The sequence below is a fragment of the Lates calcarifer genome, linkage group LG7_1, assembly GCF_001640805.2.
Source record: "Lates calcarifer isolate ASB-BC8 linkage group LG7_1, TLL_Latcal_v3, whole genome shotgun sequence".
In the NCBI taxonomy this organism is placed as follows: Eukaryota; Metazoa; Chordata; class Actinopteri; family Centropomidae; genus Lates; species Lates calcarifer.
Window position 1 is genome coordinate 8656374 of NC_066839.1, and position 17449 is coordinate 8673822.

The 17449-nt window shown below is 45.4% G+C and overlaps 1 protein-coding gene across 4 annotated transcripts; it reads right to left on the reverse strand.

Moving 5' to 3' along the window:
• Nucleotides 1-1163: 1163 nt before the first annotated feature.
• On the reverse strand, nucleotides 1164-13517 carry LOC108895997 (sine oculis-binding protein homolog). 4 transcript variants are annotated; one of them, XM_018695017.2, is made up of 7 exons: nucleotides 13196-13517; nucleotides 10281-10410; nucleotides 9767-9961; nucleotides 8988-9139; nucleotides 7611-7706; nucleotides 5457-7391; nucleotides 1164-3105 (listed from the first exon to the last, which is right to left on the reverse strand). In XM_018695017.2, the coding sequence occupies exons 1-6, from the start codon at nucleotides 13286-13288 to the stop codon at nucleotides 5466-5468; spliced, it is 2592 nt and encodes an 863-aa protein (XP_018550533.1). In that variant the 5' UTR covers nucleotides 13289-13517; the 3' UTR covers nucleotides 1164-3105; nucleotides 5457-5465. The 4 variants fall into 4 exon arrangements, with proteins under 4 accessions (XP_018550533.1, XP_018550532.1, XP_050927801.1 ...); XM_018695016.2 differs by having other exon boundaries at nucleotides 5457-7412; XM_051071844.1 differs by lacking the exon at nucleotides 13196-13517 and adding an exon at nucleotides 10914-11183.
• Nucleotides 13518-17449: the final 3932 nt, after the last annotated feature.

Here is a 17449-nt window from a genome sequence, read left to right on the forward strand (position 1 = left end):
GTTGGGCCCACGCAACTCGTTGCTCGGGCCCTAAAAAGGGCCCTGTAGTGCAGTATAAAAGGTTGGTTACTGCTTTTATTTTGAAGGCAATGCTCTGCATCCGGCTTTATAGTGCCTATCCTTAGGCGACTTGACAAAAATCAATTCCATAAATGTCCTCTCTACCTGTGTACTAAGTGTTTTGAGGACTCAGTCTTGCAGTTGTGGTCTCTATCCTACCCCTGGAAAAGCCGGGGTACCACTGCCCCTCCGTAAAAACCTCCAAACACTGCTTCCAGCAAGCCCTCACTAAGCCGGAATTCCTGCTCTCTTATCTCATTCATCTGTTTTACCGTCACTGCGCAGAGTCTCGACCAACTTTCAGTATTTCAGGAATGCTGATGCGCTGCCTTGCAGACGAGCTGGCACTAAAAATAGAAATTTGCAGTGACCAGAGGGTGTGAGGAGTCCTTATCTACACCTCAAAATCTGAATCATTGTTTAAAGAGTGAGAGTTAGTGAATTACTTGCCCTGTATTCAGATTTAGAGAGATATATCACAACAAAACACAAGTGCTCAGTGAAAAAAAAAAAAAAAACACTGTAAAAATGCACCAGACATTTCCTTGCTCTTAGAATAACTTTTATTTATTTTACTTTACAAAGAGGTCTCCACCAAAGCTCTTGGTTACTGTATTCAAAAACAAACAATCTGTGAACAATCTATTCAGACAGTGGGCTAAATGTTTGACAGGGGGAGGCCAGAAAGTACCTACGAATTTCAGGCAACAAAAGCAACAAAATCTCTGAAAGAAAAGTACATTTTTGTCACACACACACACACACTGTATCAAGGTCAGACATGGCAATGATTAAAATGTGCAATAAAACCAATAACGGCAGTCTTAATAATGTCTTTTTTTGGCCTCTGGCGTCAGAGCCAAGGACCACTTGTTGACACCGCAGCTATTTGCAAGGAGTGATGTCATCACAGACTCATACAAGCTGTTGACATGAGTCCCCTCGCCGGCCGAGGATGACACTGACATACTGGTGTGACCTGTGGTGAGGATTGAGGCTGGAATGAGTGGGGAGACAGTCAAATGTGTTGCCACTGTGGGCACATACACACACAAACATAGAAACACACACACAAACTGATAGGCATGTAGTTTTGGAATGATGGCGGGGGGGGGGGGTCGGCCACATTTGGAGTTATTCTAGGAGAAGGTCATGATGACTACTCATCCCAGGGGGGACTGTTAAACTCTACATTAAGAAGAGGAGGCTCCTCTTGGTATGACACTGCTGAAATAGATGATATTCAGATTTAAAGGTAAAATAATGGCAGCGAGTTGTGGAGGGAAAAGCAATCTAGTTGGCATTGGATGACAGTCGGTTGGCACTGAGTGCAGTGTAGTGTTCTGTGTAAAGGTATGGGTTTCAGCAGACTGCCTATGGGCCCCCTGGTGCTCACACGTCAGAAAAGGGCAGGTGCAAAGTTACAAAGGCAAACACTGCTCTCTAGTGGGGACACAGTATACAAACATAAAAAGACAAGGGGCATTTAAGAGCTTCACCACTCACAAAATACAATCATCAAAGAAAAAAAAAGAAATAAAGCACTTTTTGTGAAAATCTACAGATGCATCATCCATAAGTTAATATAACATCAAATAGTATCTGTGTAGCGTTCAACTAGACAAACTGAAACCTTGCAATGGGACAAGTGTTGACAAAGCCTCTAAGTGATCTAGCTGGATCAAATCTCATTAGGTATCCCCGATAGCGGGAACTGTAATACTGATCGCTGCATACTACAGCATTGGATGGTTGAGTATAATACCACACTTGGTAATATTAGAAGTCTGTTCTTTTTTTTTCGCTGTCTTTTTAAGATTCATCTGATCAGAGCCAGAAACATAAAGAAAAAAAAAAATCAGAATCAGGATCAGTTCAACTATGCCATGAATGTTCAAGGTTTTAATTTCCCATGAAATATGCATGACACTTGCTGCTAAAAGTGATTCAAATTCTGATTTGCTGTGAAAGCTTTGGCAGACCAGGCGGATGGTGAATAGTGAGGGAGGGTCTGCAGATCACACATTTATGTACCAGCGTCATCAGGACGACTAAAAGTGTTTGCAGACCATCTCAGCTATCAGTAGGCGTCCCCTCATATACACTATGTAGTTTCAGAGGAGGCAGAGGGAGCATCATCTGTCCTCAGAGATTGTGTTATACTGCTCAGTCGTCTGTCTTAACAGCCCAGCCAGACTGTGTAAACCGCCCGAGGATAAAGTCTTAATCTCAGCAGAATTTCTCTCCTCCCCTTGAAGGAAGTGAGCAGAGTGGGGAATCACAGGCAATCAGTTATGAGGAATCAAACCTCAGAACTAGTGTGTGTACCGTATTTAGATTGGGACGGGGAAAGGCGGAGGGGAGAAGGGTATACTATATTCCTGGCCGTCGGTCAAAAAAATAAAAAAGCTCCTGAAGTCTGAGCCCCCGTCGGCCAGGTAACCCAAAACCTGGAGTGGGGAGTCAGCGTGGGATATGGGGAGAGGAACAATGTGGCTCTTTGTGCAAGCCAGGCAGAGAAAACAAACCGTTTCCCCTGGAAAGAGATCATGTTCAGGTTCCATCTGAGAAGACCACACAAGGCTGATCAGAGCTCTGTCTGCTGTGTGGAGCGAGGAGAGGAGGAGGAGGAGGGGGAGGAGGGGGAGGAGGGGGAGGAGGAGCGCATCTGGGCAGCCGCGCCAACCCGCATACACACACATAGACACACTTTAGGGCAATGTCAGACAGGAGAGAAGATCTGAGATGCTCCATATCAAACTCTCACTGAACACAACATAACACACAAGCCAGTGATACTCTTTGGTCCAAGTCAAAATGTGTGACTGTGTTGTGTTCCTCTTCCACCTCCACCTCCACACCCCCATGCTGACTTGTGATAATATGGCCATCTGGACTGCTTCCTGGGTTGGCACCCTGCTGGTCTACAGGCAGAGCAGCACTCTGGTGGGCTGAGGGACAGGCTGGAGGGTGTTAGCACTGGTGTTGTCCACAAGAGGGCGTGGCACTGAATCTGGCTCTGCCATACAGTGTTAAACAGGGAGTCTGTTCATTAGGTGGAGAGAGAGGGAGAGCGAAAAAAAACAGAAGGAGAGGGAGAATTAGTGGTGGGATGTTATACATTCTGGGCCAATTCTATGTAATTTCCATTTCTGCCATATCTTATATCGACCCCTCCTGTTCTGGACACTCATTCCTTAATCCGCCCATTTCTACATAAACACTGAGAATGAAGCTTTTAGTCATGTCAACACTCAGATAAGTGTCGCACAGGACACAGTCAAACCAAGAACATCTGGCCCCCTTTCTCTCGCGCACACTTACTTACACAGACTCTCATTCAAACACATATTAAACGTAAACAGACGCACGCACATGCATGTAAAGGGCCAAACCAGGGTTCTGTACTCCCTCTGTCCCATTGCGTTTTAGTTTCAAACGCTCAGTGAATACCCATGTGGTGGGATCAGATTACATGGGGCTATAAAATATCCCAAATAAAGGCAAGGAAAACTGAGACGAGAAAAACTGGCTGTTTCCTGAGGTGAAATCCTCCAGTTGGCTGCTGATTCTGTCAGAGAGGGAGGTTTTTTTGTTGTTGTTTTAAAAGACTTTTAGCAGTAGAAACAATAGAACAGGACAGAAATGTTCAACTCGGAGCACAGAGGTGGCCAGCTAAAGTCATTCACATACGGCAGCCAGCTCCCATTACACACAATGCAGGCCCATAAATCTGTCTGCACAACACAAGCAGCTCGCTGTGATTTCATATGTATTGGTTACTAAGGGGACGCATGAAACCACAACAAATGATGAGGAATGAAGAGTGAAGTGGGAACTCAATTAGTAAAAGGGAATCTTATAACACTGGGGTATTAGATAAAGGTTCATGTTGTACTTTCTCTGTCACCAACCATCATTTTTTAACACAATCTTTAAGGTGACCCCTGGCCTTTGAAAGGCTTGGAGCAGAATATGGAGAGAAAAGCAGGCCAGTTGAAATCCAAACCCTCTCTGTAATATCAGTGGATTAATCTCAGGGCGTACAGTAAAATGGTAACATGATCTCATTATGGCGAGATACCAGCGGGTGAGGACGACGGGTGGTGTTACAGCCGTTTGGACTACCAAACAAGCAAGTGAAATCAAGAGGCGCCTTTGACTGGTCCGAAGTAAGGAGGTTTTTCTGCTGCACTCTAACAACAACATCTGGTTGGCAGGGGACAGTGGTGGTGAGTGAAGAGGAGGAAAAGGAGTGAAAGGGGAGAGGAGAGCAGAGCGCAAAACTCGTACATGGGAGAGATGCGAGCCGGAGCCAGAACAGGGTGTCATTATGACATGTGTAATCGGATCGCTCTTGGTTCTGCCCCTGTGTTTTCTAATGAAGCCCCAAAGCTCTATCACAGCTGACGGCTGGCTCTCATATTCACAGCGCCTTGTAGTCTGCCTGACAATCACCTCTGTCTCTGTGGCGACCTAAGAGAGGTGTTTGCACTGCCTCACATTTCATATTGTAAGAAGCAGGAGTTTGACTTTGGGGTCACATATAGTTAACCTCACTTGATCTATCTCTGTCTAAGTGTCAGTTTGGACAGGACCATAACCTCAAGGTCACTGTTTTGATTCAGCTGCAGCCATCTGTCCTTAGCCAAGACAATGAGCCTACTGTTTTTTCATACATTGCAAACTGCTCTGGACAAGAGCATCTGCTAATTGGTTAAAATGTAGAAATCTTTCCCTTCCTCTTAAACAGACACACACTCACATGTCTTGGCAAAACCGAGCCTAGAAAAAAGACAGGCTGTCATGCAAACAAAGCATTGTGACTGTCAGATTGTGGTGAAGCGATTGCCTTTCAAAGTGACTCTCGCTTCTTGTGCCCTCCACCTCCTTCCCCCCTGTTGTAACCTTAGAGCACAGAGGAGTGCCAGGTTACTAGGATTCTCTCTCTTTGGCGCCATGCTGTTTAGTGACCACGCGCATACTGTGAGACCTGTGATTAAGCTCGCTCTGTGTATGTGCGAATTTGTGTATGTGCACATTTTCCAATCCCTGGTTAAATGGCATTTAAAAATAATTGCTGGTTTTTTATTTAATCTGTGGGGAATACCACATGGGTGGGGTTTGCCACACAGCACAAAGCAGTGGGATTTAGAAAGCTTATGTAAATAGAGTAAGAGTGAACTTGGCATGCTTAAATTTACCTGAAATGCTCTTCAGTAAATTCCACCCATAGGCTAACTGTGTCATGCCTTCTGCAGATGTTTGAGTAAGATAAGGGGTACAGTAGTGCTGGTCCTTCTTCCAATGTGCAATTTAGCAATGTCAGATCTAATAATACCTAGTGAAAACAAAGCTATCTATACATTGCCTCGCCCAATAATAGAATCTCTCACCTCCGTCCTCTACTTATTCTGATCTCGGATTCGTAGGCATCGCCTCTTGAGAGCTGGCTCCATGTCTCCAGCACTGGGCATATTAGCAGGGCTCCGCAGGCTACCCTTGTCCCTGAGTTTGGGCAAGAGCAGCGGGGTGGTGGTCCCACCTGTCTTAGGCGCTGTGGGCAGGGCATAGGCATGGTCCTCATCAGGAACATGGGGGTCCTCCCCTACTTCCCCAACTACTGCTAAGGGCTCTTCTAACTGACCGACTGGGCCCTCAACTCGCACTGGGCCAACAACAGAGCACTTGTTCTCCTTGATGGCCTCCAGCTCACTGATCGTGGGGTCAGGGGGTGGCACTAGTACTCTCTGGGGTAGGGAGGAGTCTGGACTGGAGGGTGCGGATGAGGGGGACATCCCATTTGGACTGTAGTCCTGAGATTTCAGAGCAGAGGGCGTGACATCGTTTGGATGATTGCTTCCTGTGGGGCTGGGAGGGGTATGTGAAGGTGGAGTGTGGGAGTCCTGGTGGTGGTAGACAGTGTCGTGTGAAGGGGACTCTGGTAGAGAAGAGGTGGGTCTGATGATGTCGTGGAGCCCTGATCTGGTACCCTGCCCAGTTCCTGACTCTGTGAGCCCTGATAGGTCCACCACTCCATTGGCACTGGGCTCCGGCTTCACTTGGGTCCGCTGAAGAACCCTTTGGATGACTTGTCGCTCTGACTGCTGCTGCTTATAGTCTGTCAGCGATTCCGACCCTGGAGCTGAGGAAGGAGATTCATTGTACTGTGCTCTGGGAGAGGATGTTCCACTATTGAGTGTGGATGTTGGGGACGGGAATGGCCTCTCTGATTTAACCCAATCGGTGTCCCTTGAGTTGGGGTCACTTGGCGAGGGGAGACCTTGAGTCAAGGGTGCACCCAATTTGTTGGCTACCAATCTGCTGTCCCCCTCTGGGATCCCTGGGGATGGCGGCCTGGTAACCCTGGATCTACTCCTGTCTGCCCCCTCTGGCACAGGCTGGATAACTCCACTGTGACTCGGAGTTTCTAGGGTTGCCTTAGAGGGGACTGGAATGGGGATAGGAATGGGTATAGGGACAGGTAGGGGAACAATGATGGGATATGGGACCAGGACAGTTGGCTGGGGCAGGAGGGGGCTAAAGGAAGGAATACCAAAGTTCATTATGGGAGGCATTGGGACGGGACCTCTTGGCATCATATTCAGAGGAGGGGAGTGCAAACCAGGGAAATAGGCTCCTGGAAAGGGGTGCATCAGTCCAGGGGGATTTATGGAGGAAGAGGTTGGGGGTTGCAGGTGAGGAGAGTGAGGAGGTCTGTGGATGGGGCTGGAGGGGGGTCCTGGGTGTCTGGGAGGGTTGGCAAGGGGGCTTTTCAGGCCCTGAGCATGAAGAGGAGGTCTAATGAAGGGAATGGGGATTTGAGGCACTGGTTGATGTTCCAGACTGGGACGAGGAGGAGGCAGAGGAGGAAGGGGAGCGGGGTGAGGTGACACCTCCACAGCAGGTGGAGGTGGAGGAGGCTGGATGGGTCTCTCCAGGGTCCTCAGCCCAGAGACAGGGACCTTGGAAGAAGAAGAAGAAGATGCCTCTGAGGAGGAGATGGAGGTGGATTCTGTTGACGCATGTATTAGTGTAGGACCTTTAGGGGAGAGGTTTCTGTGACGGGCTTCCCCTATACTGTTGTTGCTGTTCCAAGATTCAGGAGTGAGTAGCTTTTGCCCAGTGACACTGCTGTCCGCCCTCCCCTCCTGGCTGGTTCTGCTCGGGCTGGAGCTGGTGCTGGTGAGAGCTGCACGGGCTTCTCTGTAGAAAACATCCATCTTGTATTGATTCAGACACTTGGTGCTGCAGAACTGGAGTCGTTCCTCGCCAGACCCAAAGTCCAGGTATTCTTTAGTATGACGGACGTGCTTGCACCAATCACATACCTGCGGCACAGGGGAGAGAGACTGTGGGGGGTCATTGAAGTGACAGATCCTAGCAGAAGACTTTGTACAGTAATAGGAGAAAGACTTGACTTTTCCATACCTCTTAAGGTAAGAATGTGAGCTATGCGTATAAATCTGTTTTAATCTTGTAACTTCATACGTACTTATATTAATACTTTACACTGGAAAACAAAAGATACATTGATGGTGTTCTCTTACTCTGACATTGCTGTTTATTTTCAACACCAGTCTGGGCGAGTCCTCTGTATGGGGGTGCTGTGGGGATCTCTCACCATGGAGGTCTTCATCTCTGGCCTGACAGGGGAAAACCGCAGTGTGACACACATGGCAACCACTGTGAAGCACTTTGTCCGACCTGCGTTCCCTCTACTTTTGATGGATTAATTCTCCAATTCATGATGATGTAGCTGCAGTTACTTTAATTCAAAGCACTATACTGGAATCATTCAGTGGTTACTAAACCAAATTTGAGCTTCTTACATAACAAGTGCAGAAAATAGCTTATAATGAATTGCCTTGTCATCAAGGTTAAAGCAGTTTGAACTTCACACATGTTACCAAACCCTAAGGTCAATACAACAAAGGGAAATTACTGTGTTGTGAAACAGATACGTATGAATCTACAACTGAGTAGGGAGATAATGCAGGTGATGTATTGTCATATTATTAATGGCCTCACCAGTATTAATATAGGAAATTCCTCTTGATTTATGTAAGCTGATCTGCTTTGGATCTGAGTGCTCCCCCATCTCTGTGACCCACTGAGTCGTGTTGAGTTACGAAACATGAGGCAGCTGAAGGTAAGGTATGCACTGAAAGTGGACACCTCGCCCCAGGCCTTCTGGCCTTCCTCTCAGACAAGCAGCAACAAGCCAACAGCAATGCTTTTCCTCCCCGCCTCCGAAAACTTAGAGGGCTTGTTGCACACACTTTGTTCAGCCCTCCTTTTTTGTCTCTGCTATCTTGTGAATAAACCTGCCACAGTTTAAACAACAGCGAGGGCGAAAGGCGATACAGCTGCATGTCACCTCACACCAAAGAGGGTATATCTGTGTTGTAATGGAAGGTGAAAAATCATGGCAATGTGCATCAGAGCGGTTCTTTAAAGCCACTTAATGGCCAGCCCCTCCTCCATTAACGCAAAACTGATACTAAGTGTCCTCTACAAACTTTGACCTCCCTCCCACCATTCCTATACAGGCTCCTCCATAATAACTAGAAAGTGTGTTCTCAGAGACCCCCTCCCTTTTTAAATTCCTGTAAATTAATCCATCAGCTATGACCTCACGAGATCAGGGGTATCTTTTTCTGAAGGTCTGTTTACATGCCAGGAACCACTTGATGCTTGGGTCTCTTGTGTATGGGGAATGACACATAGAGTACCTGTATGTGCATGTGCTTTGTGTGTGACACTGAGCTCAACACATTCAAACATATAAAAACAAATCTTCAGATCATTCATCACCATATAAATATCAGAGTTTACATCTCACCAACAAGGGTAAATCCACAATTAAATACTTATATCAACCCACAGTGATTCTGTGTGGGCATTTTTTTTTGTTTCCGACTAACCTTATTGCGTTTGAAGTAGGCCCGTCTGCAGGCGGCGAAACACTTTTCACTGCAGAAGCTCTTGAGCTCTGAGCCCATGCATAGAGAGTAGCGTTTTACACCTTCCTTCTGGCACCAAACACACACTATCTGCACATTCTGTACGTCTTCCACTGCAGGGGAAAATCAGAGGAGAGGAGGGCAATCAGCGAGTGCAATTTGCAAAGGTATTAGCACACACCTTTGATAAAAGCTCAGCCCCAAAGGGGTGTGTATGTGTATGTGTGTGTGTGTGTGTGTGTGTGTGTGGCTGTGTGGCTGTTGGGTTTAAAAGATCTTATCATGGTGTTGATTAGAGAGGATTTCAACATCTTACCAAGACTCCAGAGAGGTGAGTCAGGTTTGATCTTTTTAAACAGAAAATGATCCTTGAGCCAATTATCTGATCAGGTATGTTAGCACGTGAGAGAATCACAGCTGGGGAGACTCCAAACCTTCAATGAATTCCTTAAAGGAATCACAGAGGGAGCCAAGAGATCCCGCTGCATCCCTGTTATTGTCAGATTATATATGAACAGTGACATATTTTATACTGTTTTGACTCAGGTTTTATTTGAGGCTACTTACATCCATACTGAGGGAATATGATCAGACCTGCAGCCTAATGGATACATACAGTAGTTCCTGCAAATTCTGAGCAGTGCACGTTACAGTTACTATGCTGTTCATCAAATATGGATGTAAACGACTTCAAATTATAAGAGTGTGGTGTTAGGGTTAGGGTCCTAGTGACCACATACCTGCTGATGGCTTTATAAGGGGAACAATGACAGGGGCACTCTTGTGCTCCTTGGGGGTGGCCAGGGATGAACTCGTCGACGAAGAGGAGGGCGAAGAGGAAGGGACGCTGGAGGACTCTCTCTCTCCGCTCTTCATGGCCAGGACTGAGTGACTGACTTTGGTGTCCAGGCTCTTGGGTTTTGGCAATGAGTTTTCTGGAAGGCATAAACATACGTAACACAATACCATGACTTGGATTTCGCCATGTAAAACAATAACACAAACCCAGTGTATGGCTAACATGATACTATAATAACTTTTTGCACCTGTGACAAAGCCCTACACTGATTTTTAGCCCAAACGTACTGAGAAACAATAGACGCATCTGAATGAATGAAACATGAGAAGTTGCAGCTACAAATTTGAACAGTGACTCAATGTCTGAACTGAAAACCTGCAGAACCTGTTAGATAGTGCAGCGTAAATTCAAGAAGAGTACTGTTCCAACGGTGAACTATCGACACCTGCCCTCACCTTTTAGCACAGACACATGCTGACGCCTCTCTCTGTAGTTTCTGATCTCATTGGCCTCGGAGTCTCTGAGATCTACCTTGTCGTATCCGTACCATCCCAGGAGCTCATTCATGGTGCTTTCTGCAAATGTCTGCATGAGAAAAAGAGGCAAAGAAATCAGTGATTAACCTTCTATGTAATGGGATAGGGTAACTGAGCCATAGCCCGCCTGCAAATGGGAAATTGTGACCGTACATCTTAGGGGTTGTTAGTGGAACTTTTTATCCTATGTTAAACATAATCAGACCTTCCTTCTCTGAATCAATGTGAGGGATTCTTTCTCGGCCCCGACCCCGTTGGAGAAATGAATACGGGCACAGTGGAGTACAGTATGACGCTTTTTCCATGATGTATTCAAGTTGTTTACTCTTGCTAAATCTGAGACGGAAAGGTTTAAAACCTAACACCAGTGTGAAATCTATGAATCATCCTTTGTTTATCTCTTTTAATTGGAAAAAAGAGGGAGAAAAGAAAACTGTTCTCCGCAGATGGGATGTGTGGTCTCTCTCTCTCTCTCTCTTTTTTTTTATTACGACCAGATGAAAAAAGAAAAAAAAAAACAAAACACAAAGGTCTCTCTCTTTATCCACCCACCTCTCTCTGTGGCTTTGGGAGAACCGGATTGGAGGAGAAACCTGATCCGGAACGGGCAGAAATCAGAGCGGGACACCCTACACCGCGGCGAGGTCCCACGGTTCTCGGAAATGCCCCACTCCTCTCCCTTCTTCTCTCTCCAATGTCCACCACTCTCTCCCTCTCTCTCTCTTTCTCTCTCTTTCTCCAGCTTTCCCTGTCCCTCCCCTCGCCTCTCTTTTTCTCTCCTCTGCCTCCCACCCCACCACCTCCCATCTTCCACCATCCACCCCAGCACCTTCCAGCCCTGACACCCGACACACCACCGCCTCTCAGGTTTCACCCTTTTCCAGCACAGCCAGTCTGCTGTGGTGGTGGTGTTGTAGTCGCTGTAGTACTGACTGCACATTCTTTCCCCTGCTTTCCTCACTACCGACCTCTGCTCTGCACTAGGGCCTCAAAGAAATGGATCTCTCCCTTGCTTGCTCACTTTCTGCTGTGTGTGTGTGTGTGTGTGTGTGTGTGTGTGTCTGGGAGAGTGTGTGGGTTGAGTGCAAGCGGTGGTATCATATCCAGCTAAATATGCCTAACGATGATTAAAGTCAAGTATCCGATGTCTGGTGCTGCGCTCGGGTCTGACGTGGAGGGAGTAGGTCCGAATGTGGTGTTGAAACAGATGTATTACAGAGACAACACTAGGCTGGACCTCAGCTGAGCAAGAAATCACTTCGCCTCCCTGCCTTCCTGTCTGCCTTTCCTCCCGTCCTCTCATCATTTGACTCATTTTAAAGGCGCACACCTCTAGGATTCTCCTTCACATTTAAAGTCTTGTGTACTTCCCATCATGCCTAATTAGAGCATTGTGACACTCTCCAGAGGGACTACACTGATGGCAACTCCTATATGCATACAGCTCAGTGTCATTTAGGCTCTGTGTTTTCTTGTTAACCAAAGACGGGCAATTTTTTCTCCTCACCCACCCCTTCACTTCCCACAATGTTGTTTTTGTTTCTTTTTGGCAGTTCAGACAAACATCTGCTTTGTGAGAGTGACAAGCCATATCCCAAACCACAGAGAGAGTTGCAGCCAAAGGCAACAAACCGGGGCCGACCCTGAGATTCAGCCCAGGCAGGCTTACATCAAGCGGGGATAGCGTTTCACATGTTTTGATTAAAATTAGTTAACTTGTAACACTACACCTCCCCTGGATATCAAACGCTACAATCCAAACCGCTTACACAAAAAGAGCACATTTCCTCTCTCACGAAAAGGCCAGAATCTCTCCTCCACCACCACCAACCCCCTCCAAAAAAAAAAGAAAGTGCTTGTCTTTTTGGATTTCTCAGCTTCGCTCCTACTCGAAGGAGCCTCAGATATCCCTTACCACCACAAGTCACAGTCTCAAATAGCCAGTGTCCAAACCCAAACAAAGCAGACAATCCATGGATTAGTTTCCATGCAGTAATAGGCTCATAATGGTGGGAGGGAATCGTGTCTGTAGCTGTGGTTTAACTTATTAATGTCTGTGCAGTAGCTGTCCTTCAAAGCAAGAGGCAGAGGAGAGGTTCTCAAAGGTCATTAGTGAACAATTATATTCTAATAGGAACTTTTATTTTGGAGAGATGTTTGCATCCTGAAAAAAAAAATAGCGTGATAGTACATTAGTGTTTTTTCCCCCAGTGCGCTGAGGAAGGGCTATTTAAAGGATATAAATGCCCTCTCTCTTTTGGAAGGCATGAGGGCAAGCCTCTGTGGTATAGCAAGTGTGAGCGCACCGCAGGAGCGGGGGAAGAAGTGACGCACATCTGGATCTCCGCTGGACATTAGAGTGTGCGCGTCCCGGCCACAGCTGGCCTGACATGGCGTCACTGGAAGGCAACGGCCAGCCTCTCCTTCACCGCTGAACATCTCCGACTAAAAACGTCCCTTTCTCTCAGTGTGCATGTGTGTGTGCGTGTGTGACATTTCCGGCTTAGACTGATAATAAATACTTATTAGAATTTGTTAAGTGTCGTCCGAGGGGACAAACTGTGCGTAAGACCCAGTGCTTTTATAAAAGCCTGCGACCAAAATGTCTCAATGGTTTATGATTGCTTACATAAAAGACACAAGAAGAGCATTCATTGAAAACAAACATTGTATGTGTCTGATTATTCCCAGCAGTGATTTGTGCACAGTTGACTGGCCTCAGTAGGAAGACGTGTGTGTGTGTGTGTGTGTGTGTGAAAAAAGTTATCACTCGGTCAAAGAGACGTCTCTGGATTAAAAACTTATCTAGCAGTGGTACACAAATTCACTCTCACCTTCATCTCCTGGTTGATCTCCCTCTTTACAGGGTGCGCGGGTTTCCTGCTGCGTTTATTTTCCGGTGGTCTCCCTTTCTCCATCTCTGGCATAGTCCTGGGTCTGGCTGGATCCGATCCGGATCAGTGTTGGGTGTCAAGCTGATAGTAGTTTTTTAGCGGAGTAGATCAGAGTGAAAGCTGTCACTCCCGGTGACAGCGGCTGTCATTCCCGGACGTCTGAGTCCTTCATCTGGGGCTTCACACCATTCGAGTCCACTGAACATGCGTGCGCTCCGGGGCTGGAGGCTCCGCCGCCCGAACAATCCCAACTCTCTCCTCTAGCACCGTCAAGCTCCGACCAGCACCAAATATACGTTTTCCGGTCAGCACTTTCAAAGCAAAACCTTACTGACAACCAATTAACGTGTCTTATAGGCTACAGCTGATAAAAAGGAAGGACAGCCAAAGTTTAACATTCAACAGCTTGGTTAAGGAGCTTTAATTATAGGGCGACTTTAACACTAAACCACTAAATACGGTCGTATCGATCCGCCAAACAAGACTTAACGTAGCCAATTAGAACGTATTTCTCAGTGATAGGCGACCATCTACCTGTCACATCTAACACGGTGAAAGGGGAAGGGCGAGAACGAGAGCCTACCAGTGGTGAGTACATGTATGTCTACAAACAAGTGTCCTCTTTTGAAAACCAAAATATGGTGACCCTAGGTACATACTAACGTTACATATTGACCATATTCACATATCTGTTGAACTGGTTCGTTCACAACCTGTGGGACGACAGCGCCTCCGAGTGACATTTTGTATCAAGCTAGCTAGCCTAGCTAATTAGCTGCGTTGCCTAAGGCAGTCTAATGTTTTCTTGCTAATTAGCTAGGCTTGCTATCAGTGCTAAATTTGTAAATCATGAGGTCCCGCAACACCAAGAGGAAGCTGTCCTGGGTTAGGGTTAGCTAGCTAGCTAACAGTGCTGTCACAGCAGCTTACTTGGAGTGTCTGTGGTAAAATTAACTGTTTGGTCAAAAGAGACGTGATGAAGCTGTATTAGCTTAATAGCTAATTAGCTATCAGTAATATCTCAGCTGAGCAATGTGCGTGGATGTCAAATTAGCAAGCAAGCTATCTACGTTCATTGTTTTTGTTTTGTTTTGTTTTTTTGCCAGTAGATGAATCATGATGATCATAGGCAGGCAGATTGTGTTGTATTTATTTTAGTTACTTATTTAAGTAAATAAGATGATTTATTCAATTAATTGTCCTATAAATCGATTTGCTGTTTGTAGGTTACACTGTGATTTACATGGATTAGAAATTCACCAGAATGCAGGACATTACATGTCTGAAACGGAAATTTTCCTGCAGGAAAGTAAAAAAGTAATAATTTACAGATATAAAGTAAACCTGTCCTACTTATGCCTCCGGAGCTCAGTTAAAATTTTGCCCTGGCTATGCCCTGAACCACTGTGAAACACATCAGGGAAGAGCCTCTGGTAAAGACTTGTTTTTTTTTTGTTGTTGTTTTGTTTTTTTTAATTATGCAGCAGTTCACCAAAATAAACAAATAACCAAACAAAAACTAAAACATATTGTATTTGAATAAATAGAAGGAACAATAACAATGTTTTTGTTACTTTCCGCTTTTATTTTGAAAGCTAAATCGTCTGGCTTCCGGTCTTACCCATGCTCTCTCTGCCTAACTTGACGCCCGCCCTCTCCGGATAGGGAGGGGAGGGCCCTCTCTGATTTGGTGTAACCCAACACCTGGCGCCCACCCCTCCCAAATCTCGACAGATACATTTCATAAGGAATGCAAAGACTGTGTTTTATCTGAGGGGACACAGTACAAACACTGTCTGTATACTCTTGTCTTAAAATAAAGAGATGAAAAGAGCGCTGTGAGTTAAACGATACCATGGCAGAATGTTTGGGGCTTTTCTCAAATGGCATCTGTTTGATCACTGCCTCTGTGTGTGTATAACTGTGTGTGTGTGCTGTACAAGAAACACCTGAAATGTCCACATTTGGCCCCTGAGCCACCCTTTGCCTGAGGAAAAGTACTACATGCCTGAGGGCAGGATTATGTTCTGTGTCTGTGTGAAAATAAGAGCTTTGAACATAAACATTTGTCCCGTGGTTATTCCTGCGATGGTAAAGGCCAGAGGATTTATTACAATATCATGTTTCCCAGCTGGTGATGAGATGATCAAGTTGATTTCAGAGACATAAACAAACATCAGTGTCATTTCAGACCACTTTTACTTATCCGCCATTTATTATATTCTATTAAAAAGCTCAATTTTAACTGGATTCATTCTTAAAGATGGTTATGTCATTACCAAAAATGTAGGCAGCTGGGTTTAGATGACTCCTCTGCATCCTTGAACGCCTCTCTTTTGCAGGACTTTCACTTGCTCGCCCAACCCCATGCAGAGAGACAGACAGGTAGACAGACAGGCGGGGACAGGAGGGTTGTTTCAGAAAGCCTCTCTCTCTTTCTCCCTGTCTCCCTGTCTCCAGCCTTCCCCTCAGCCCGCTCTGGTTGGAGGAATCCAGGGACCACGCTCGTGTAAACAGAAACCCGATCCAGAGCGCAGAGCTTGGGTTTCGCCCCCTCGTAGACCCACTGATGATACCCGATCCGGCTCGGCTTTGGGAACAGGGCTTATCTGATGCCTCACAAAAGGCCCCTCTCTCTCGCTCTCTCTCCAGCTCTCCATAACAGCGCACATCTGGTGCCTCTGCAGGGAGCGCTGTCCCTTTGGGTTCCTCTTGGGGGTGAAGGCGGGGATAAGACCGGCTCACTATTCCCTCAGAAATCCACTTAGACCAATGACACAGGACTAGAGAGCATTTATGGGTCTAGAGTTACAATCCCCAACATCTGGACCGAATCATAAAAATTGGCCACTTTGTGTATCATTACTTGTATTATTGTCCACGGACACATGATTACAGTGAACTTATCCTGTCAGTTTAGGAGATGATTGAAAAGGTTCAGTCTGTCCATATACAGTAGAGTCTGATTCCCCACCTCCTCCTGTGCTTTACAGTGATGTGCTGCCACCGTAGGGGGGCGATGTCTACCCATCAGTTTTGAATGGTTGGCCAGTGAATATAGCCCGGTGTTTTCCCTGCATCAAATTACATGCAAATATAGTTGTCATGCTCAGACCATCTGTGTTTCTGGCCCAGTGACCAATAAACTGACCTGTAACATATAAAACAATTTCAGTTGTTGTTTGCATTTACATTTGACTAGCAATTCCAATATGTCCCTCAACAAATGAATTCCCCAGAACTAATACAGCGACCTGTCCTGCACATAAAATCTAGATTATATATAATAAGGATGTGTGTGCACTACAGCCAACAAAATGTAGGTTTCTAATCAAAACTTTGACAGTCCTGTCCAAATTTCATGTTTCCACCCAAACAAAACCTTAATTGAAACCAACATTGTACGTGATGATAAACCTGTGTAAACCAGCCTGAAAATTGCCTTTGGTCAATGGCCTATCAGTGACCCATTACTCTTACATATACAACATATAATCCAACTAAATATGATCCGTTGTTTAATAGCTGTTGTTGTTGCTGTACTGAAGTTGCACACCCTCCCCAGTTTAGTGTTGCTACATTTTGTTTGTATCTGTCTTTATCTGTGTTGTCAATATGTATTGTTTCTCTAATGTCTATAAAATAGAAGGTTATTCGTTTTAAGAAATGGATAAGAAACAAAAGTCCTGCTCATACGTATTAATTTTCCTTTTTTTTCTTTAATTAAACTTATTATTACTTATTATTTACTCTCACAGACTTTAGGACAAGAATGCCAAAAGGGTGATGATAGAATATATGATCACTTCTTAAATATACATATTAAATTGTATGTAAACCTTCATTGCCAAAATTTAAGTGGCTTGAATGTCCATGTAACGAACAAAACTTTTGTTTTCATTTTTAAATGTGGCCACTAGGTGTCGCTGATGCCATATTTATACAGCCTAATCTGAGGAGACTGTTTAACAGGTTGTATTAACTTTTCAGTTTGCCATTTTTCTGCCTTGTCATTCGATAGTTTTTTGTCACTTTCTCGTTAATACAGCAATACAAATAAATTAGTTTTATCAACTGAAATATCATCTCAATTGAACCTAATTACAGCCTAAACAGCCTGTAAATCCTTATCACCATGGCAACATAACGGCCGGAGCAGGTGTAGTTGCCGGTTGGACTTATTTGGTCGTAACA